Genomic DNA, 23159 nt, shown 5'->3' on the forward strand with positions numbered 1-23159 from the left:
CTCAATAAGCAGAAATGCGTGGTTATTCTCTGCTACAGCGAATAGGGAAATAGATACCAGAATGAGTAGCCTGGCTTAGATGCAGCGTGGCCTAGTAGAAAGAGCATGGGCCTGGGAGTTAGAGGACCTGGGTTATAATCCAGGCTCTGCCACTTGCCTGCTGTGTGGCCTTGGACAGGTCACTTAACTTCTCTGCCCCTCAGTTCCCTCATCTGCAAAATGGGGATTCGAAACCTATTTTCCCTCCTGCTTAGACTGTGAGCCCCCTGTGGGACCTGATGATCTTATATCTACCCCACCACTTAGTATAGTGCTCGGCCCTTGGTAGGCGCTTAACAAACACCACTGTTATCGTTATTATAATCATCTGGGGGTATCCGGCCTAGCTTGGGGATTGGGGGGATTCACCCTCAGACGGTGGGAAACAGCTCTCTCCAGGTCAACCCATCTCCCCTCTTCTGGTCCAGCCACTTCCCGCAGGCAAAGATGGTGGTCACCCCGGTGGAGGTGTTGGTGATCTCCACCCGCTCCACTAACCAGCCGGGACAGAGGCCGCTGCTGTCGTGTTCCAGCCGCACCTTCCGCAGTTCCCCCAAGTCCAGGGTCTCCAGGAAGAACCGGTCAGTACTGCCCCTCTCAAAGAGATTTCGGAAGCGCTGCTTCAGCTCCCTCTTCCCCGTGTCCCCATTGACCCCGAAGATGGTCATCAGGACGTTGGCATCGGTGCCCGCTCCCTTCTCGAAGCCTGTCATCACGATGATCTCGTATTTGACAGGCACCAGGCACTGGACCTTGCTAGCAAAGCTCTCGGTCACCTTAGTCACCTCAAACACTTGGAAGTATTTCTTCTTTTTCTTTAAGGGGATCTTGCAGTCGCAGTTGAAGAAATACCTGAGGGAGGAGAGGAGACAGGGAAGAGGGGAAAGGGTTGGGGGGAGGACTGGTCCAGCAACACCGACTCCACCTCTGGCACTCACCCCCAGAAGGATGGATCGGCAGTGAGTCAATGAAGGCCCATCGCCCAGGACGTGCCGAGCCCTAAGAGCTGCTTTCTCAGGTCTGGACCTTAGGTGACCTGTTTCTACGTGTCTCTGCCTAGGAGAGAGTCTAGCTGGTATCACTGAGCTCCTGCAGGCTTTAACCTCCCTGCCTCTACCTCAGATGCCTGGTAACCGAGAAGCGGTAGCCATTTGGAGCTGCGTCAGTTCGACCTCCGGGGAACCAGAAAGGACAGGCATGAGGTCCTAGGGACAACCTTCAAGTAGGATGGCCGTGCATCCATTTTTTTACCGGACAGTTGGGGTTTCAGCTGGTTTGTTCCTTGCCTCAAACCTGAAAATATTGAGTACTCAGTCAATGGTATTTATTGAGAGCTTACTATGTGCAGAGCACTGTACTAAGCACTTAGGAAAGTACAACAGAGTTGGTAGACACGTTCCCTGCCCACAATGAGCTTACAGTCTGCCCTAGAGGAAAGAGCCTGGGCCTGAGAGTCAGATGGACTTGAGTTCTAATCCTGGCTCCGCCACTCGTCTGCCGTGACCTCGGGCAGGTCACTTCACTTCCCTCTGCCTCAGTTACCTCACCTGTAAAAGGGGGATTAAGACTGTAAGCCCTATGTAGGAAAGGGACTGTGTCTAACCCAAAAAGCTTGCATCTACCCCAGCACTTAGTACAGTGCCTGGCACGTAGTCAGTGCTTAACAAATAACAAAATTATTATTGTTGTTACTGTTGTTATGGGGAGATGCTGGAGACCTGTTTTTTCTCATATTTTTACTAGAAGCATCCAATCTCCTTCTGCCTCGGCTTGTGTGACTGACTCCCGAAGCTTCAAGGCGGGTCCTGGATTAACAGGGACGCTGGGGAGAGGGGAGGGAATCTAGTGACTCTCTGAAGCAAGTGGGGTGGGAGGGGGGGAGGACTGCAGGGATATCTCTGACTGAATGTCCTAGGTTCTGCAGACTTCCGCACAAGTTTTCGTATGACATAATTACGTTGTGTCATGTTATAATAATGATGGTATTTGTTACTCACTTACTGTGTGCCAAGCACTGTTCTAAGCACACAGGATGCATGTTTGCTACTTCCCGGTTGGCACAGGGAAATCCTGCATATTTAAGTCTCCACAGTGGCTGCTCTATCATCAGGGTCAGTTTTTTTATGGTATTTGATAAGCACTTATTATGTGTCAAACACTGTTCTAAGTTCTGGGGTAGATACAGGTTCATCAGGCCAGTTACAGACCCTGTCCTTACAAGAAACTTAGGAGGGAGCAGGGATTGAATTCCCTCTTGGCTATTTAGGAACCTGAGGCAGAGGGCAGTTAAGTGACTTGCCCCAAATTATACAACAGACAAGTAGCAAAGCCGGGTTTAGTTCTCCTGGGTGGCCTAGTGGAAAGAGCCTAGTGGAAGACCAACCACTGGTTTTCTGTGTGACCTTGGTCAAGTTACTTCACTTGTTGTGCCTCAGTTAACTCATCTGTAAAATGGGGATTAAGGCCGTGAGCCCCATGTGGGACATGGACTGGTGTCCAACCCGATTAGCTTGCATCTACCCCAGAGCTTGGTACAGTGTCTGGCAAATATTAAGCGCTTAACAAATGCCATGAAAAAAAGGCATTTGAAGATTGCTAGACTGTAAGCTCTTTGAAGGCAGAGATTGTGTCTACTCTACTATACTCTCTCCCTAGTGCTTAACAAGTGCTCCATGCACAGAAAGTGCTTAAGAAGTACCATTGATTTATTCAATACGCCTTTCTACTGGTAGGTTCTGAGCTGAGACAGGGGTGGGGAGAAACTACTCATCCTTGTGATGATAAATGAGAGGAAGGGCTGAGAGGAGTGAGAGAAGAGGATATGCTGTTGGGACAAACTGTAGGAAAGGAGGGAGGGTTTGGGAGATCCTGGGGGACACCTGTTCCCACACCAAACATCTTCAGAGCAGACAACACTCATCGATCTGGAGCATATGCTAAGATGCCTTTGGTTCTTCCCACCGGCCCTTGGTGAGGTGTGGGAAAGCGGATAATGTATTCATGAATTATATCTGGCAATCACCCAAGGGTTTGAACATTGTGCTATTAATGATGCATTTCATTTCCAATCATGCAAATCATTTTCAATGACTCCTGCCACCTCTCCCCTCCATTCAATGGCAGGTATCTTCCCCCCTGCAGGAATTCAATCAATCTGAGAGATTTGCATGTGTGCGGTCTGTGAGTGCTCAGCAGAGACCCCCCAAGGAAAAGCTATTTCACATCTGAACCGACACAGGATTTCTACCTATTTCTCCAACCCTAAAAGATGTCGACGAGAGCTTCTGGAAGGAGCCATATTAGAGCCCCTAGATTTTAAGTGTTTGCCTTAGAGAGGTTCGCAACCACAGTGCAGTCAAAAGCATACTGGAGATGATCATTAAATGGGGCTTGCATTCAGTAAACATTTAAATATTGAAATGGCACTTTAACAGACTTCTTTCTTTTAGCCGTTGATTAATTTGCCAGGAGAGGCTATTCACATCAAAATCTCAAGGGCCTGCACTTAAAAAAAAAACCCTAAAAACTAAACTGCCTAAGCTGTGAAGAAATCTTTAAACACGGATTTCAAAAAGGTAGTGAAAGCAAAACACCAAAAAAGGAAATCAATTTGTTTTTCCGATATTCCTCTGGAGTTTTCAACCCTTCATCTCCAGCTATTAGACACAGAATTTACTCCCCGTAAACCGTAAAAGGGACCTTATGCCTTTCTCGGGTCTGGTGCCTATTACATCTCTCGATCCTGTTCTACCTGAAAGGGGCAGATGCTACCAGAGGAAGAATTCTGTAGAATTCTCTCTAGGACTTCAAAACCTTAATGAAGGCACATCTCCTCCAAGAAGGCTTCCCTGACAAAACCCTCCCCTCCTCTTCTCCCACTCCCTTCTGAACCGCTCTTACTTCTCCTTCATTCATCCTCCCTCTCAACCCCACAGCACATATATATGTATCCGTATCTATCTGTAATTATTTATTTATGTTGAATGTCTGTCTCCCCCTCTAGACTATGAGCTTAGGGGCAGGAATGGGTCGTCTTGTTTTTATTTTTATTTGCTTGTTGAATGGGGAAGCAGCGTGGCTCAGTGGAAAGAGCCCGGGCTTTGGAGTCAGAGGTCATGGGTTCGACTCCCTGCTCTGCCACTTGTCAGCTGTGTGACCGTGGGCAAGTCACTTAACTTCTCTGGGCCTCAGTTACCTCATCTGTAAAATGGGGATTAACTGTGAGCCTCACGTGGGACAACCTGCCTGCCCTATATCTACCCCACCACTTAGAACAGTGCTCTGCACATAGTAAGCGCTTAACAAATACCAACATTATTCTTATTTTATACTGTACTCTCCCCCGAGCTTAGAACAGTGCTTTACACACAGTAAGTACTCAATAAATACAATTGAATGAGTGTAGAAGAGTGTTCTCTTCAGCGTGCAATGATGTGTGATGATAATGCAATAAGTAATATACATCATCGAGGCTGGGCTGTGGTGAGCTGAGGTGCCTGAACCCGAGGATGGAACTTCCTTTAACCAACACCTCTAGGATCAGAAAATCAGTGGGCTGGAAGGGAAGCTCATCTGGTCCATTCCCCTGCCTCTCTTTTCTCTCAAACTATCTAGAGAAAGGGAAGCCTCAGCCTCCCCAGTCTCTCACTGCAGTGCCCCCCCAACTTCAAAATCAGGAAGTCCTTCCTGCGCCTGACCCAAATCCCTCTTGCTGCCGGGAAAGCCCTCCCCCAGCGGTCTGACCGATCGCTTACATACACGTTGCCGAGTTCCGTTTCCGTGATGGTGATAGTCTCCACGTGCCAGAAGATCGCTCTGGAGGAGGAATATCTACTTGGATCTCTTGGGATGTGTCCCACACAGAGTGCTGCTATATCTCCAACGTTCTTGCTGTCAAACTCAAATGTGTCGGTGGTGCCCCTGTAGGAAATAAGCCACAGTTTCCATCAGCAGCTAGTGGAAAAAGCCATGACCTGGGAGTCACAGGTCCTGCGTTCTAATCCCAGCACTACCACTTGCTCAGTGGAAAGAGCACGGGCTTGGGAGTCAGAGGTGGTGGGTTCTAATCCCTGCTCCTCCATTTATCAGCTGTGGGACTTTGGGCAAGTCATTAACTTCTCTCGGCCTCAGTTACCTCATCCGCAAAGTGTGGATTAAGACGGTGAGCCCCATGTGGGACAACCTGATCACCTTGTATCTACCCAGTGCTTAGAACAGTGCTTGGCACATAGTAAGTGCTTAACAAATACCAAAATTATTATTATTATTACTTGCCTACTGTGTGACTTTGCTTCCCTATGCCTCAGTTCCTTCATCTGCAAAATAGGGATTCAATACCTGTTCTCTGTCCTATTTAGATTGTGAGTCCTATGTGGGACCTGACTGTCTTGTGTCTAACCCAGGGCTTAGTACTAAGGGCTTAACGCATACTCTAATTTTTATTATGATAAGCACCATGGAGACTGCTGTGTGCTGGACTGTAAGTTCACTGTGGGCAAGGAATAGATCTACCAATTCTGTTGTACTTTCCCAAGCTCTCAATACAGTGCTCTGTACACAGTAAGCACTAAATAAATACCACATATTGATTGATTAATTGCCCGATTGCCATGACCCTAGCCCCTGAGGGGGCAGGAGTCCACCTCTCAGACTCATGCCAAGGACGTCGAGAGAGTATGTGCTTCAAGCATCAATCCTTAGGCACAAGGCTGGGTATCGAGAAACAGTGTGGCCTAGGGGAAAGGGCTGGGGAGTCAGAGGACCTGAGTTCTAATCCTGACTGCCGCTTGCCTGATGTGTGACCTTGGACTAGTCACTTCACTTCTCTGTGCCTCAATTTCCTCATCTGTCAAATGGGGATTAAATTTTACTTCATCTTACTGAGACTGTGAGTCCCATATGGGACGGGAACCGGGTCCAATTTGATCGTCTTTTGTCTAAGCAGGCACTTAGTACTGTGCTCGGCACATAATGAGCGCTTAACAAGTGCCACAGTTATTGTTATTTCCTACAGGGCAAGGCTGCCAGGAGTGAACGGGGGCTATAGGCGGCTCGGTTGCTCCGCAGTTATAAACCTGGCCGCAGAGGATACCAGAAATGAAGAACGTGTTTCGTATCCTAGCAACCAGAACGGGTGGGTACCGCCCTTCCCTAGAGGCTCTCCCTGAGGATGTGCAGGCTGCAGTGGGGGGGGGGTTCTCCCCAGGATTCACCCTCCCACCCTGTGGAGGACCCCATCCTTTACCTTTTAAACACCCTCTCCTTGGGCCTGGAGTGGTTTTCTATCAGGAACTCTTTAGATCGATCTTTCTTCCCTTCTAAGATTAGCCAGACATTTTCCCTGGTGTCCGCATCGGGCGCATTGCTCGTTTCTATGGCGATCTCGTACGCTGCAGTAAAACACAGGCGAAGTGTGTTCTGTTACAAAGAATGCACAGCTGCCCTGCAGAAGCACACGCATTCTGCTACAAGGAGTACATAGCTGCCCTGCAGAAGCACGCATGTTCTGCTACAAGGAATATACAGCTGCCTGGCAGAAGCATGCGTGTTCTGCTACAAGCAATTCACAGCTGCTCCATAGAAACAGGCGTGTTCTGCTACAAGGAGTTCACGGCTGCATCACAGAAGCACGCGTGTTCTGCTACAAGGATTATACAGCTGCCCTGCAGAAGCAGGTTACTTGTGAGCAGGGAACCAACTCCGTTCTATTGTATTCTCCCAAGCTTAGTACAGTGTCCCGCATATGGTGAGCACAGTAACCTTCCACTGGAGTGGAAGCAGAGTTCATTTTAATAATAATAATAATGTTGGTATTTGTTAAGAGCTTACTATGTGCAGAGCACTGTTCTAAGCGCTGGGGTAGATACAGGGTAATCAGGTTGTCCCACGTGAGGCTCACAGTTAATCTCCATTTTACAGATGAGGGAACTGAGGCCCAGAGAAGTTAAGTGACTTGCCCACGGTCACACGGCTGACAAGCGGCAGAGCCGGAAGTCGAACTGGTGACCTCTGACTCCGAAGCCCAGGCTCTTTTCCACTGAGCCATGCTGCTTCCCCTCCATTTTAAACATTGGAGGCAGGATAAATAGCACACCCAATAGAATAATAATAACTGGGGTATTTGTTAAGCTCTTACTATGAACCGGGCACCGTACTAAACGCTGGAGTCGATACGACCTAATCGGGTTGGACTTAGTCCCAAACGGACATAGAACTCACAGTCTTAATCCCCATTTTACAGATGAGGGAACCTTGGCGCAGAGAAGTTAAGTGACTTGCCCAAGGTCATCCAGTAGACAAGTGGCGGAGCCAGGATTAAAACCTAGTTCTTTCTGACTCCCAGACCTGTGCTCTATCAACCTGGCCACACTGCTTCTCTAGAAGGGACAGGCATGTTGAGTAACAGTGAGGGATCACTGACTAATTATTTCCAGCCTATTTACATTAGTAAGTTCCAAGCCAGGTAAACAGGAAGATGCCTGAGGGCCCCAGGCAGGGCTAAAGACTGGTGGAATCAGGCTGCTCCATTTCCAGGACTCTTTTCCTCCCTGAAACACCTAGGGACCTCTAGGATCTGAGGAGAACTCCGATGAAATGCACACGTAGCTGATGATTGGGTTCAACTGGTTTATCCCACTGAGAACCTCGCCCCAAAGCCAAAGGTTCCCTGAGCATGAGGTAGAGAGGGCAAGATCAGACTGGTGCTAGACCAGAGAGGCGAGGCCATAACCAGAGAGAGACTTTTCGGGCTCCATCAAGCCTTGCAAGTAACTCTGGGCAATGGGGTAAAGCAGGAAGTCAAATCACCTCTGGATGGCCCATGCTGATTGATTAATCACGTGCCTTGGCATCTGCTTTGGGTGAACTGGGGTGATTAAGGGCACGGGTAGAGTAATAACTGGTGAATCCCTGAGAAACAGTGTGGCCTAGTGGAAAGACCACAGGCTCGGAGTCAGAAGGGCCTGGGTTCTAATCCTGATCCGTCTCTAGTTTACTGTGTGACCTTGGGCAAGACACTTAACTTCTCTGTGCCTCTTTTACTTCTGCAAAATGGGGGCTAAGACTGTGAGCCCCATGTGAGGCAGGGAGAAGCAGTGTGGCTCAGTGGAAAGAGCCCGGGCTTGGGAGTCCGAGGTCATGGGTTCGAAACCCAGCTCTGCCACTTGTCAGGTGTGACTGTGGGCAAGTCACTTAACTTCTCTGTGCCTCAATTACCTCATCTGTAAAATGGGGATTAAGACTGTGAGCCTCAGGTGGGACAATCTGATTACTCTGTATCTACCCCAGCGCTTAGAACGGTGCTCTGCACATAGTAAGCACTTAACAAATAACAACATTATTATTATTATTATGCAACATGATTGTATCTTGCAAAACAGTATAGTGCCTGCCACATTGTAAGTGCTTAACAAATACCATAAAAAAGAATCCTCAAATCTCATCTTCTCCATTAGTTTCAACCTTCACTAGCCTGCACTAATAGTAATAGCTAGTAGTAGGTAACAATATTGACTGGTTTTGAGGTTCATCTACTCTCCTTTCCCTTCCCCCCACTCTGTTGGAGGTGCTGACAAAACCACTGGGTGGGAACATTGGGTCGAAACAAGAGAAAGAGAGAAGAGGAGGTGATTAACGCAAAGCTGTGCTGTGGTCCTTGTGCAGGACACTTTTCAGGGGAGACTCCCATTCAGGTGATAATCAGTCGTGTTCAAATAGAGGCTTTTCAATGATAATCAATCAATCATATTTATTGAGCAAAGTTAGTTGATAGACCCAAAATGGAGACTAAAGCTGCATGGGCCTAGTGGAAAAAGAGTGGGCCAGGGAGTCAGGACACCATGGTTCTAACCCCAGCTCTACCACTTCCTTGCTGTGAGACCTTGGGGAAGTCACTTAACTCCTCTATACCTTAGTTTCCACAGCTGTAAAAAGGATTACTTTAGGCTGTGAGCTTCACAGGGGACAGGGACTATGTCTAGTCTGATCCAAACTGATTGTATTGTATCTATCCCAGTGTGTAGTACACACTATTATTATTATTTTTATCATTATTACTACTAATAATAATAATGTTGGTATTTGTTAAGCGCTTACTATGTGCCGAGCACTGTTCTAAGCGCTGGGGTAGACATAGGGGAATCAGGTTGTCCCACGTGGGGCTCACAGTCTTAATCCCCATTTTACAGATGAGGGAACTGAGGCATAGAGAAGTGAAGTGACTTGCCCACAGTCACACAGCCGACAAGTGGCAGAGCTGGGATTCGAACTCATGAGCCCTGACTCCAAAGCCCATGCTCTTTCCACTGAGCCACGGTACTATTATTACCACCACCACCATCATCATTACTACTATAAGAAGGTCATAGCAAACTTTAAGCCAAGCGTTTACAGGGATCCAGCAGTTAGCTCAAAGAAATAATTAATTCATTAATTTTAGAAAATGATCCTCACTCTCCCTTAAACAAACCCTGCAGTGGTTTATGCGAGGGATCTGCCTGAGTATCCACTGATAAGCTGGGCAATACCACTGATTTAAAAGCGACTTGGAGCAGAAACTCCAGCCTGAAATAGAAGTGAGAGTCCCTTGCATCTGAGTGTTCAGGTGTTACCTCATACGGAAAAGCTGCTAACGAGATGGCAGGGCACCTCCGTAGCTATACGTTGCCACTTCCTGAGTAGAGCAGGCCTTTAGCCCGAACACCATACCTCTCATTTATTGTAGAGGTAGATTTATTTTAGCGTTACCCCCTGCTAGACCCTAAGCTCCTTGAGGACAGGGATCAGGACGACCACCTATACTGTCCTTTCCCAAGTGCTTAGTATACTTTTTGGCATGGACTAAATGTCCCATAAATACCGCCGATTGATCGATCGATTCGTGCCTGACAGACACCCAGAGCTATGGTTTTTTCTTTAATGGTATTTGTTAAAGGCTTACTGTATATCAGGCACCGTACTAAGCGTCGGACACAGTCCCTGTCCTACATGGGGCTCTCAGTCTTAATCCCCATTTTACAGATGAGGTAACTGAGGCACAGAGAAGTTAAGTGAGTTATCCAAGGTCACACAGGAGAGAAGTGGAGGAGCTGGGATTAGAACCCAGGTCCTTTTGACTCCCAGGCCCAAGCTCTATCCTAGGCCCATGCTCTAACCACTAGACCGTGCTGCTTCTAGTGAACATAGAAGATGTGTCACTCATCTGGGGCCAAGGAGGAGGATTCTTCCTGAACAGGAATCCTTCCTGAAGCCTTACAGGAAGCTCTGTGTTAAATTCTGCTGTCCCAAGTCTCTTTGTCATTTCCATTTCCTGCCCACACAGATGCTCTGCCGTATTGTATGGATTTCAGAAGAGCAAGGGCTAAAAAAGAATTCCATTACACTGCTAATCAAGCAATCAATCAACGTTATTTATTGAGTGCTTACTGAGTGCAGAGCACTGTACCAAGCTTTTGGGAGAGTACAGTTCAGTAGAGTTCGTAGGCATGATTCCTATCCACAAGGAGCTTACAGACATAAATGTAAATTACAAATGGGGAAATGGCAGAGTATAACAACATGTACATAAGTGCTGTGGGGCTGAGGGTGGGATCAAGTGCTTAAATAGTACCAAGTGCATAGATGATGCAGAAGGGAGAATAAGGGGCCTTCAAGAAAGGTCTCTTTAAGATGTGATTTCAAGATGGCTTTGAAGGTGGGGAGAATAGCAGTTTGTGGGATATAAAGGGTGAGGGACTTCCAGGAGGGAAGACATGGACATAGGATCGACGGTGAGATAGATGAGATTGGGGAACAGAGAGTTGGTTGGCGTAAGGTAAAGTAGGAGGTGAAGAGCTGATTGAGTGAAACATTAGAGAAGCAGAGAGGCTCAGTGGAAAGAGCCCGGGCTTAGGAGCCAAAGGCCACGGGTTCTAATCCCAACTCCGCCGCCTGTCAGCTGTGTGACTTTGGGCAAGTCACTTCACTTCTCAGTGCCTCGGTTACCTCGTCTGGAAAATGGGAATTAAGACTGTGAGCTTCACGTGGGACAACTGTACTGTATCTACTCCAGCGCTTAGAACAGTGCTCGGCACATAGGAAGCACTTAACAAATACCAACATTATTATGAGCTGTTGGGTGGAACTTGCCTTCCCATTTGGCTTTATTTACCTCCTCTACCTCACGCAGTGGCCGGAAAACAACTTGGGAAGCAGTCCGTTGCCCTGAACCGGTCAGCCCTGGCTCCTGAGGCGGGAAACATGTGATCTAATGCTTCTCCTTTATTTGAATCACTGAAATGAAGGAGAAACAGAAGACTTTAGATCATGTTTCCTTCCTCGGGAGAAGCCTGAGCCCAAACCTCTACTTTCTTGGCATTTATGGGAACCGAAGGAGTTTTGTCGCCTTGGAAGTGATGAGCTTTACCTCGCTGCTTGTAAATTCAAAGTCTCCCTACACCCAGGGCTATGGGCCCCAGATTAAACTGAAGTTTGATTGATGTGATGACCCAGATGCTAATAATTTGTTTTCTTTTCCCTGTTCAAAGTGGAGGAGGTTAATGCATCTCTCTCATCCCCAGTGGAGCTGATGTCAATAACCAGCCATTTGATCCCGCCCTGAGATTCTGCACCGGACTTACTGGTGAACTCCTGCTCTTCCAGGATCTCATTATTGGCACAGGCGAAGTCTCTGACCGTCTGCCTGTCTCCCTCTCTCTTGGACAGCCAACAGTCACACTGGAAGCGGAATGTCTCATCCAAGGAATTGTCCTTCACATTGATGGACTCCAGGTGCCAGCCGGGAAATAACCCTGGTGGAGAGAATCGATCCATCGTATTAATGAGTGCTTCCTGTGTGCAGAGCACTGGACTAAACGCTTGGGAGAGCACAGCATAACAGAGTGGGTAGACATGCTCCCTGCCCTCAGTGAGCTTTTAGTTTAGAGGGGGAGACGGACAATATAAATAAATTAGGGACACGTATATAAGTGCTGTGGGATGGAGGGAGAGGTCTTAATCAGGGTCTTAATCCCCATTTTACAGATGAAGTAACTGAGGCATAGAAAAGTTAACTGACTTCCCAAAAGTCATGTAGCAGACCAAGGGCAGAGCTGGGATTAGAGCCCAGGTCCTCTGACTCCCAGGCCCGTGTTTTTCCCACTAGGTTACACTGCTTATTCAGCACAAAGTAAAAGCAGATCCCTGTACTAAGTGCTAGGAAAATGTAAATACAATTGAGTGTGTAGGCAGGATCCTGCCCCCAAGATTCTCACAGTCTACTAGGGGAGCTTACACTGTGCTCAGCACATAGTAAGCACTCAGTAAATACAATTATTATAGCTACCTCTCCCCACTTAGTATGCTCTTTACAGGTAGGAAATGTGTCTGTTAATTCTGTTGTATTGTACTCTCCCTAGCATTTAGTATAGGGTTTGGGATTACTGAGTAAGTGCTCAATAAATACCAGTAACTGACTGATTGACTAGATCTAAGATCCCATGAAATCCAGTGAGATCCTTGACAAACTATTACCTAGAGAGCAATATCCCACAGCCTTTTGCCCCAGTGGGAGGATTTGTGCCTAAATTTAAGATCAATCAATCATGAATAAATGGTATTTATTGAGCACTTAGTGTCCCCAAGCACTGTACTAAGTGCTTAGAAGAGTATAATACAACAGAATTGGCACACACAAGTTCACAGAAAACTTATTAGATTCAAAGTTGTGAGGCTGGTTGGCTGGTGTACCCTCCTTTAGTCAGCATTTCCCCAGAGAAAAAGAGAGGGAAGGGAGGCCAGTCCGAGTCTCTTTACTACTTCTGCAAAGCTCTAAAAACTTCAGTTGCGCAATGCTCTAAGACAGAGTAATGACCTAAGGAAATGTTTAATCAATATTTCAGCAAAGCAGCATGGCCTAATGGACAGAGCACAGGTCTGGAAGTCAGAAGGACCAGGGTTCTAAACCTGGCTCTGGCACTTAATAATAATAATATTATTTATTAAGCACTTATTATGTGCCAGTCACTGTATTAAGTGCTGGCGTGGATAGAAGCAAATCGGGTTGGACACAATCTCTGTCCCTTGTGGGGCTCACAGTTTCAATACCCATTTTACTGATGAAGGAACTGAGGCACAGAGAAGTGAACTGACTTGCCCAAGGTCACTCAGCAGATAAGTGGCAGAGCCACGATTAGATTGTCTGCTGTATGACCTTGAGCAAGTCACTTCACTTCTCTGGGCCTCATTTACCTCGCCTGTAAAATGGAAATTAAGACTGTGAGCCCATTTGGGACAGAGACTGTGTCCAACCTAATTACCTTGTATCTACCCAACAAACAGGGCCTGGCACATAGTAAGCGCTTTAGAAATACAAAAAAAAAATCAGAAAGAATACAAAAGATTAATTCAAATAAAAATTAACCACAGATAGAGATACATCCTTTTTCCGTATTGATAAAACAGGGTTCTTAAAATGGGCTAAAATTGTTAAGGGCTACAAAGACCATAGGATTTTTCCTATAATGATTTCGTATGGGGAAAAGTCCTATTTTATCACAGATATCTGTTTAGCATATCTGTTCTTCTGGTCGGTCCCAACCAGGCAGTCGGTGACCAGAGAGGAAAAGGGACCTACAACTACAAGTAGAGCCGAAAGCAGCAAACGATGTGAAGCTTTACTCCGGACAAATCCTTTCATTCATTCATTCAATAGTATTTATTGAGCGCTTACTATGTGCAGAGCACTGTACTAAGCGCTTGGGATGAACAAGTCGGCAACAGATAGAGACAGTCCCTGCCGTTTGACGGGCTTACAGTCTAATAAGCTACTTTCCACCTCAGGTCTGTCCAGATCTGCCCATAGCTCTCATGTTACGGCAACAAAGTCCACGTCCTCCCAAAATGCTGCAACGGCCTCTGGGAAATGGAGGGAAAATTTGGCTTCCTTCTCTCTCCCCAATGTCACCTTCGCACCATTCCACCTTTCCCATCCCTTTCTTTCCCTTCCAACTAAGTCCATGTCATCTGCCGCTGCCACCCACTCCAGCTACTAGTCATGGTCATTTACTACCTTTCCCTCCCCCATATCCGGGCCCCACACTGACTTAGAACCATTTTGATCCCTTTCTCACATTCCTTCTCTCTTTCTCCATCCCTACATTGATTCTTGGGGTCTTTGATATCCACATAGATGTTCCTGATGATTCTCCGCTGCCTGCCTTCTATCACTCCTCAACTCCACTGACCTCCTGCTCCACTCCAGTTCTTCCACTCACCTACTTAGACACACACTTGATCTCATCATCTCTAATCACTATACAATCTCTACCCTCACCACCTCTGAAATCCTGACCACAACCTCCTCAACCTGCCTTATCTCCCTTACACAAATCTGTCCTGTACCCTGACAGAGGCCTCTGATCTTTTGACCTCAGCCCATTTTCTCTACACATCATGCCCCATTTACACTACCTGCCCTTGATGACCAAATTGATGCCCTCGATACCACCCTCTCTACTGAACTCCATTCACTCACTCCCCTAATCCCTTTGTTGATCTCATACCACTTAACACACAGCCCTGGATCACCTCCACAACTCACTTCCTTCGCTCCAGTACACGAGTCGCGGGTCACTGCTGCTGGAAATCTAGATATCAGTTCTACCTCATCCACCTCAAGTTCATCCTTATGTGCTTTAACTTAGCCTGGAAAAATTATTTCTCCATCTTTAATAATAATAATAGTGGTATTTGTTAAGCACTTACTAGGTGCCAAGCACCGTTCTAAGCTCTGGAATAGATGACACCCATACCCATCACACTCACCAGGTGTTCCAGACATTAAATTTCCTCCTCAAATCTCCTGTTCCTCTGCCTCCTCTGTCTCTTGCCCTTAATGACCTGGCTACCTACTGAGAAAATTGAAACTATCAGCAGTGATCTCCCTAAAATTTCCCCTGTTCCTTTCCAGTCCCTCTCCCCTCCTACCCCTTCTTCAACTCTCCTATCTTTCCCAGCTGTTTCTCAAGAGGAATTCTCCTGTCTTCTCTCAAAATCCACTCCCTCCACCTGTACATCTGACCTCATCGCTTTGGACCTTATCAAAGCACTTGCCCCCCATCTTCTTCCCTCCCTAACAGCCATCTTCAACTGTTCATTCTCCAATGGCTTCTTCCCCACTGCTTTAAAGCATGCTTTTTATCCTAATAAAACCCTCCCTTGACCTCATGGCTCCCTCCAGTTATCGCCCCATCTCACTCCTACCATTCCTCTCCAAACTCCTCCAATTAGCTCAAGTTCCTCTCCTCCGATTTGCTCCTAGACCTCCTCCAATCTGACTTTTGTCCCCTTCACTCCACAGATACCACCCTCTCAAAGATTACCAATGATCTCCTTACCAAATCCAATGGTCTCTACTCCATCTTAATGCTCTTGACCTCTCAGCTGCCTTCGGCACTGTGGACCACCCCCTTCCCCTGGAAATGTTATCCAACCTTAGCTTCACTAACTCTGTCCTCTCCTGGTTCTCCTCCTATCTCTCTGGTGACTCATTCTCTGTCTTTCGTAGTCTCCTTCTCTGCCTCTCACCCCCTAACTTTGGGGGGGGGGGATCCCTTAACATTCAGTTCTAGGTGCCCTTCTATTCTCCATCAACACCCATTCCTTTGGAGAACTCATTCACTCCCATGGTTTAAACTGCCACCTCTATGCAGATCATTCCCAAATCTACACCATCAGCCCTGATCTCTCTCCTTATCTGCAGTCTCACATTTCCTCCTGCCTTCAAGACATCTCTACTGGATGTCCCTTGGACACCTCAAACATGTCTAAACAGAATTTTTTATCTTCCCACCCACACCCTGTCTTCCCTATGACTTCCCCATCATTGTACCACCATCCTTCCTGTCTCACAAGCCCATAATCTTGGCATTATCATTGACTCGTCTCTCTCATTCAACCCACATATTCAATCTATCACTAACTCCTGTCAGTCAGCCTTCAACAACATTGCTAAAATTCATCCTTTTCTGTCCAACCAAATTGCTACCACATCAATCCAGGGACTTATTCTATTCTGCCTTGATTACTGCCTCAGCCTCCTTGCTGACCTCCCTGCCTCCTGTCTCTCCCCACTCTAGTCCATACTTCACTCTGCTGCTTGGATCATTTTTCTAAGAAGTGTTCAGTCCAGGTTTCCTCACTCCTCAAGAACCTGCAGTGGTTGCCCATCTACCTCCACATCAAACAGAAATTCCTTATCATCGACTTTAAAGCACCCAATCCCCTTGCCCCCTCCTACCTCAACTCACGGGTCTCCTACTACATCCCAGCCCTCAGACTTCACTCCTCTAATGCAAACCTACTCACTGTACTTTGATCTCATCTCGCTGACGTCTCTCCCATGCCTTGCTTCTGTCCTGGAACACTCTCCCTCTTCATAGTCAACAATTATTCTCCCTACCTTCAAAGCCAAATTGAAGACACATCTCCTTCCAAGAGGCCTTCCCTGACTAAGACCTCATTTCCTCTCCTCTTCTCCTCATTTCCACTCCCTTCTGCATCACCCTGATTTGCTCCCTTTATTCACCTCTCCCTCAGCCCCACAGCACTTATTTATATTTGAAATTTCTATGTTTATCTCATTTTCTGTCTCTCCCTCTAAAGTGTAAACTCATTGTGGGCAGGGAACATCTCTACCAATTATCATGAGAAGCAGCGTGGCTCAGTGGAAAGAGCACGGGCTTGGGAGTCAGAGGTCATGGATTTGAATCCCGGCTCTGGCTCTTGTCAGCTGTGTGACTGTGGGCGTGTCTCTACCTCAGTTTCCTCATCTGTAAAATGGGGATTAAGACTGTGAGCCTCATGTGGGACAACCTGATTACTCTGTATCTTCCCCAGTGCTTAGACCAGTGCTCTGCACATAGTAAGTGCTTAACAAATACCAACATTATTATTGTTATATAGTTAAATTCTACTCTCCCAAGTGCTTAGTACAGTATTTTGCACATGGTAAGTGCTCAATAAATATGATTGATTGATTAATTGGAAAAAAGATGGAGGGTTTACAAGGGGGGAGAGGGGCAGAGGAGGAGGAAGCAGTCTAAGCAGCCCTGACTTGTTATCTGGAGATTTAGATTCTATTTCTTTCTCTTCTATATACCTTTTTCCCTCCCAACTTCCTTCTCTTGAGCCTGCACTATCCCCAAGCTTAGATGAAGAAATTCTATCGCCTCCAGCCAAAGATTATCCACGGATTGAGAAATCCACCTATTTTAGACTGGTAACAATGAAAACCTTGCAAAGACATCCTCTGATTCTCCTCTCATTCATAATTTAGCTCGTTTCCCTATCTTCATCTCACTCTCTTCCCTGGAATTCCCAAACCTCTATCCTGTATTTGGGAGGATTAGGAGTAAGGCAGGGCAGGGCAGGACCTCTCTCTCACCTGCCAAGAAAATTTAGAAAGCTCACAAAACAAGAGACAATGACTCTGGAACTCCATCCACTCCAGACCACACCAACCAATTCAGCCCATTGGCTTGAAACTTGACTTCTTTTAAAGGTTAAATTTTTTTTTATTGAACATAAACCAGGGACTTTAGCCAAAAAGGTACTTAGAGCTATATTTCAGAAATCATCTGAGAATCGGATAATTGGGTAATGACCTTCAAATAATTTTGTTCGGTGACCTCTGTCCAGTTGGAAGCATTGCATTTTAGAGGGGCGATGGAAGACCTGGAAGTAATTCCAGAGGAGCACAGTAAAAATGAAAATGGGGACAAGAAATAAGACTCGAGAAGTAAGCTGTAGGAATTGGAAGTTATCAGCTTGGGGAAGGGAAGTCTTTTTTTAATAGTCTTCCAAAGCAGAATGGTTCATGATAGAGAGGTTTCAGCTATTTCTTCAACTGTCCATTTGCCAGCAGTGTAGCAAAACATTAACCCTTTTTTGCAAGACATAGTCGTCCTTGTATTCGAAGAAGATACCACTGACAGTGAAACTTGTTTATGAATGTGTGTGTCATCAAACAGAGGATGCACAATCCCTGCCACAATGGGCATAAGAAAAGGTTGTCCATTGCTGGGTCATTGAATTTGGATATTTGTAACTCCTGGCATGTTTTCTCTTTTTGCCCTCCGTGCATGTCTTTCCATGCAAAGCTTTTGTTCAAAGAGAGCTAATCAATTGATAAATCATATTTATTGAGTTCTTAGTGTGTGCAGAGCACTATACTAAGCACTGGGAAAGAGTATAAAAGTGTGAATTAGATATGGAGCCCTGCTACTTGAGGGGCCCAACTGTCATGAATCACAAACAGACTCCTCCAAACCAGGGGATCTCAGAATTTTTGGACTCGAGCAGTATAAGATCAAAATGATGGATGAGACCATTGCTATGAGAGAAAGGAAGTGCCGGAACAGAACAAGTTTGAAACCCCATCGAGAATGATAAAGCTCATTTTTGTATCATGCAAGGTGGATCCTCTTGGGAAGTCAGGAAACAGCGGGTCTCACATAAAGACATGGAGTGATAATTTGACTTCCACACCTTACTCCGTCCACTGGATAGAAGAGAGCAGAAGCAGGGCTAGAATCAGAATCCAAGAAACACCAGACACAGAGACCCAGGGTTCACTGAAAGATGGCATGTTTCCATAGCCTTCTGGGCTTGGATTTCCCTCGAAATGTTGCAGTCATATCATCCGCAGGAATGTTGCTTATCGTGTCCACATGTCACCCACATACTTAGGATAAAATGAAAACAGAAATAAAAATCAATATCCAATGGAATTCCTTGGAATCCATGCTTAATTAGAAATGGATACTTGGCCTCCCCAAAAGATTTGTTATTTACGGTAACCACATTTATCCAAGTCCAAGAGTGACTGAATATTGAATCAAGGCTGGAACTGTTATAATAAAAATAACAATAACTTGATCATTAGAGTCAATGAACAAATTCCCCCTACGACCTTCCCCCTAATTCATCCTCATTTTCATTTGTGTAAATTTTGTGATGGGTGAAGTTTTTGAGATGACTGATTCCAAGCAAAATGAAAACAGTTTATGATTAAAACTAGGAATGTGTATCTCTCTTACAGAGGTTTTTTATTTTTTTGGGGGAAAGGACAAGATTAATTTTGCCACAATAAACCCAAGCTTCTAATTTAAACAGTTTTTATAACAAAGACTCAGACAAACGTGGAAAGATAAATGCAAAGACCAGGAAGACTGCAAGCTCCCAGGGAATGCTGGTTATTAAGAATGATTACTCATGGAGTACTGCTAAGCAGTTCCAATTTGAATCGGATTAGGATCATTTCAAGAACTATTCCAGTCTACAGGAAGAAGCCCAACACCATAAATATTTACCTTTAAAAGTGGAAATGAAAATTAGAGCTTAACCACACTTTGGCAAAATTCTAATCCAGAACGTGTCACTGGAATGCGGTGATGGATCTGTAATGGTGTTTCCCCATGTAGTGATCGGGAGGTATTCGATCTGGGAAACTGGGATTCTGAGATGCAGAGCGCTGAATCTTTTTTTTTTTAACGGTGTTTGTTAAGTGTTTACTGTGTGCCAGGTACTGTATTAAGCATTGGAGTAGATACAAGCTAATCAGGTTGGGCAGAGTCCATGTCACACATTGTGTCCCACATGGGACTCTTTGCTATTCCATGTCAGCAATCAAGAATGGGTTTAGACTCAACTGTCTCTTTAGTCCTCTTCCATACAATTTTCCTCCCTCCTTTCCTTCCTATTTTTTTTTTAATCACATGGAATCTGTTAAGCACTTACTATGTGGAAGGCACTATACTAAGAGCTGGGGTAGATACAAACTAATCAGGTTGGACACAGTCCATGTCCACATGGGGCTCACAGTCTTAATCCCCATTTTACAGATGAAGTAACTTAGGTACAGATTAGGCACAGAAAAGTTAAGTGACTTGTCCAAGATCACACAGCAGATTAGTGGCAGAGCTGGCACTTAGAACACAGGTCTTTATGACTCCCAGGCATGTGCTCTATCCACTAGGCCATGCTATTTCTCAGGTTCCACTTCTAGTTCTATCACTTATCTGCTGGGTGACTCTGGGCAAGTCATTTAATCTCCTTGTTCTTTAGTTTCATCACCTGTAGAATGGGGATAAAGTTCCTGTCTTCTTCCCTCCCTCTTAGAATGTGAGGGCCATGTGGGATGCATCTGCATCTGATCTGATCATCTTGTAGCTTCCCCAGTGCTTAGCACAGTGGTCTTATAAAAATAATAATAATTATGGTATTTGTTAAGCACTTACCACGTGCCAGGCACTGTACTAAGCGCTGGGCTGGATACAAACAAATTGGGTTGGACGCAATTCCTGTTCCATGCAGGGCTCACAGTCTCAATCCCCATTCTAAAGATGAGGTAACTGAGGCACAGAGAAGTGAAGTGACTCGTCCAAAGTCACAGCAGACAAGTGGCAGAGCCAGGATTAGAACCCATGACTTTCTGACTTCCAGACCCATGGTTTATCCACTAAGCTATGCTGCTCAAGACGGAAAGCTCACTGTGGGCAGGGAATGTGTTTGTTACAGTGTGATATTGTACTCTCCCAAATGCTTGGTGCAGTGTTCTGCACACAGTAAGTGCTCAATAAATGCAGTTGATTGACGGATTGACACCCAATAAATACTTACAAGGTACCATAATTATGATTTTTTCCATTGTCATTGTTGCCTAAACACTTGGGACTTTGATTGATTGATTCATTCATTTGATCATACTTATTGAACGCTTACTGTGTGCAGAGGCACTGTATTAAGCATTTTGGGAAGTACAATTTAGCAACAGAGACAATCCTTCCCACAATAGTGTTATAGTCTAGAAGGGGGGAGACAGATATCAAAAACAAGCAAAAAGGCATCAAGTAGCATCATTATAAATAAATAGAATTATAGATCTATGTGCAATCATTAATTAAAATAAATAGAATTGTAATTATAAATGTGTACATATATACACAAGTGCTGCGGGGCGTGGAGCGGTGGTTGAGCAAAGGGAGCAGATCAGGGCAATGGGGAGGGGAAGGGGAGCAGAGGAAAAGGGGGACAGTCTGGGAAGGCCTCCTGGAGGAGGTGAGTTTTCAGGAGGTATCACCCTTAACCCCAAAGCATTTGTGCACAGATCTTACACTCTTCCACTTCCCTTATCTGTAATTTAATGTCTCTTCTCACTAGATTATAAGCTCCTTGAGGGCAGAGATCACGTCTACCAACTTAATGGTACTGTACTCTCCAGAGCACTTAGTAGAGTGCTCTGCACATAACCAGTGCTCAATAAATGCTATTGATTGATTAATTAAGTGATTGCCAGAAGGGAGTGACTGAACCACAAGATTCCATTTTCTGAACATGAAGCCAGGACCCTCCCTTGCTCTTTGAGATCCCTTTTGATTTGAGGGCAGATGGAGCCGATCATTCATTCATTCATTCATTCAATTTATTGAGCACTTACTGTGTGCAGAACACTGTACTAAGCGCTAGGGAAAGTACAATGCAGCAGTAAAGAGAGACAATCCCTGCCCCCAACGAGCTCACAGGCATGCCCATGGAGGAACCTCAAGGGATATGATTGGCAGTCGCTAGAATTATAATAATAATAGTGATTGGAGAGGCACTTGAAAATTGCTTACATATTCACAAGCACTGCAGTCAATTAAATCAGATCATTCATATTGTATTGTACAAGTACTGTGTTATGGAGCAACTCTACTAAGCACTTGGGAAAGTACAATTTAACAGAGTCGATAGACATATACTCTACCACAGATCTCTACAGTTTAGAGGCGGAAATAACTTGTCTTGAGCAGGGAATGTGTCTATCAAGTCTGATATATTGTTATATTGTACTCTCCAAGCACTTCGTATAGTGTTCTGCACGCAGTAAGCACTCAGTAAATAAGTTTAATTGATTCATTGACAACGTCAATATAAATAAATGAATTACAGATACGTACATGCATGCCTTGGGCTGTACTAACCACTGGGTAGATACAAGATTATCAAGTCCCACATGGGACTCACAATCTAAGGAGGAGGGAGAACAGGTATTGAATCTCCATTTTGCAGATGAGGCAACTGAGGGTACAGAGAATTTAAGTGACTTGCCCAAGGTCACCCAGCAGGCAAAGGGAGGAGCTGGGAGTAGGACCAATTTCCTGCTGACTCCCAGGTCCCTGCTCTTTCCCCTGGGCCATGCTGCTTTTCTAGATCTCAGATAACTTTGAAGTGATCATACTGGCTCATTTTGCTCATGCAGGGGTTGGGTCTTGCTTTCCCAAGGGGGAAAACAATTCCGGTATAATAATTTTAATGAAGATTTAATGTAGAAACCGTCCAGACAAGCTGGAGGGTAAGATCTGATATACCATCTCAAGCTTCAGGTGGACAGCCAGGGGATATAGTAAATAATATAGTAATTCTTTCTACCATATTTATTGAGCGTCTACTCTGTGCAGAGTACCTGTACTAAGTACTTGGGGGAGGAGTACAATACAAAAATAGAACAGACACGATGAGAAATTGCTTACACCGTGTCAGACACTGTACTAAATGCTGAGGTAGATACAAGAAAATCAGGTCCCACGTGGGGCTCACACTCTAAACAGGAGGGGCACAGGTTCTGAATCCCCCTTTTCAAGATGAGGGAACTGGGTCACAGAGAAGACTTGTCAAGGTCACACGGCACGTAAATGGTGGAGCCGGGTTGAAAACCTAGTTCCTCTGACTTCCGGGCCTGTGCTCTTTCCACTAGGCCATGCCACAAGGTTGATGGGGTAGGGAGGGAGATGAGATTTTGCTGCCTCAGTTTCCCCACCCATAAGCACCAATCTATGTTATTTACTGAGCACCCTCTGTATTCAGAGCACTGTGTTAGACACTAGGGACCGATGCCTCTATCCAGGCCCCAGCTCTGCAGAGCTATAATCAGAACTTGCGGTATCATGGATACTTCTCTGGGCTCTTTGGAAGAAGGAATTGATAAGAAGAGGAGGCTGTTGTGTGTTCAACTCACGTACAAAGACACACATGCTAAGGAAGCACAGAGGATGTGGAATTTGAGAAATTGCAAGATTCAGAGCCCAAGAATTCAACTTTTTTTT

General features: G+C 45.5%; 1 protein-coding gene across 1 annotated transcript in view; it reads right to left on the minus strand.

Annotated features, from left to right (window-relative positions):
• Window positions 1-346: 346 nt before the first annotated feature.
• LOXHD1 (lipoxygenase homology PLAT domains 1) overlaps window positions 347-23159 on the minus strand; it is a 247851-nt gene continuing 225038 nt past the window's right edge. The window contains exons 36-39 of the mRNA XM_029059328.1: window positions 11655-11825; window positions 6284-6428; window positions 4798-4959; window positions 347-891 (exon numbers count right to left, since the gene is read on the minus strand). Of these exons, the coding sequence (XP_028915161.1) occupies window positions 411-891; window positions 4798-4959; window positions 6284-6428; window positions 11655-11825 (959 nt within the window). The 3' untranslated portion in view covers window positions 347-410. The remainder of the gene's footprint in view (window positions 892-4797; window positions 4960-6283; window positions 6429-11654; window positions 11826-23159) is intronic.

This window comes from Ornithorhynchus anatinus, chromosome 3 (genome assembly GCF_004115215.2).
Source record: "Ornithorhynchus anatinus isolate Pmale09 chromosome 3, mOrnAna1.pri.v4, whole genome shotgun sequence".
Classification (NCBI taxonomy): Eukaryota; Metazoa; Chordata; class Mammalia; order Monotremata; family Ornithorhynchidae; genus Ornithorhynchus; species Ornithorhynchus anatinus.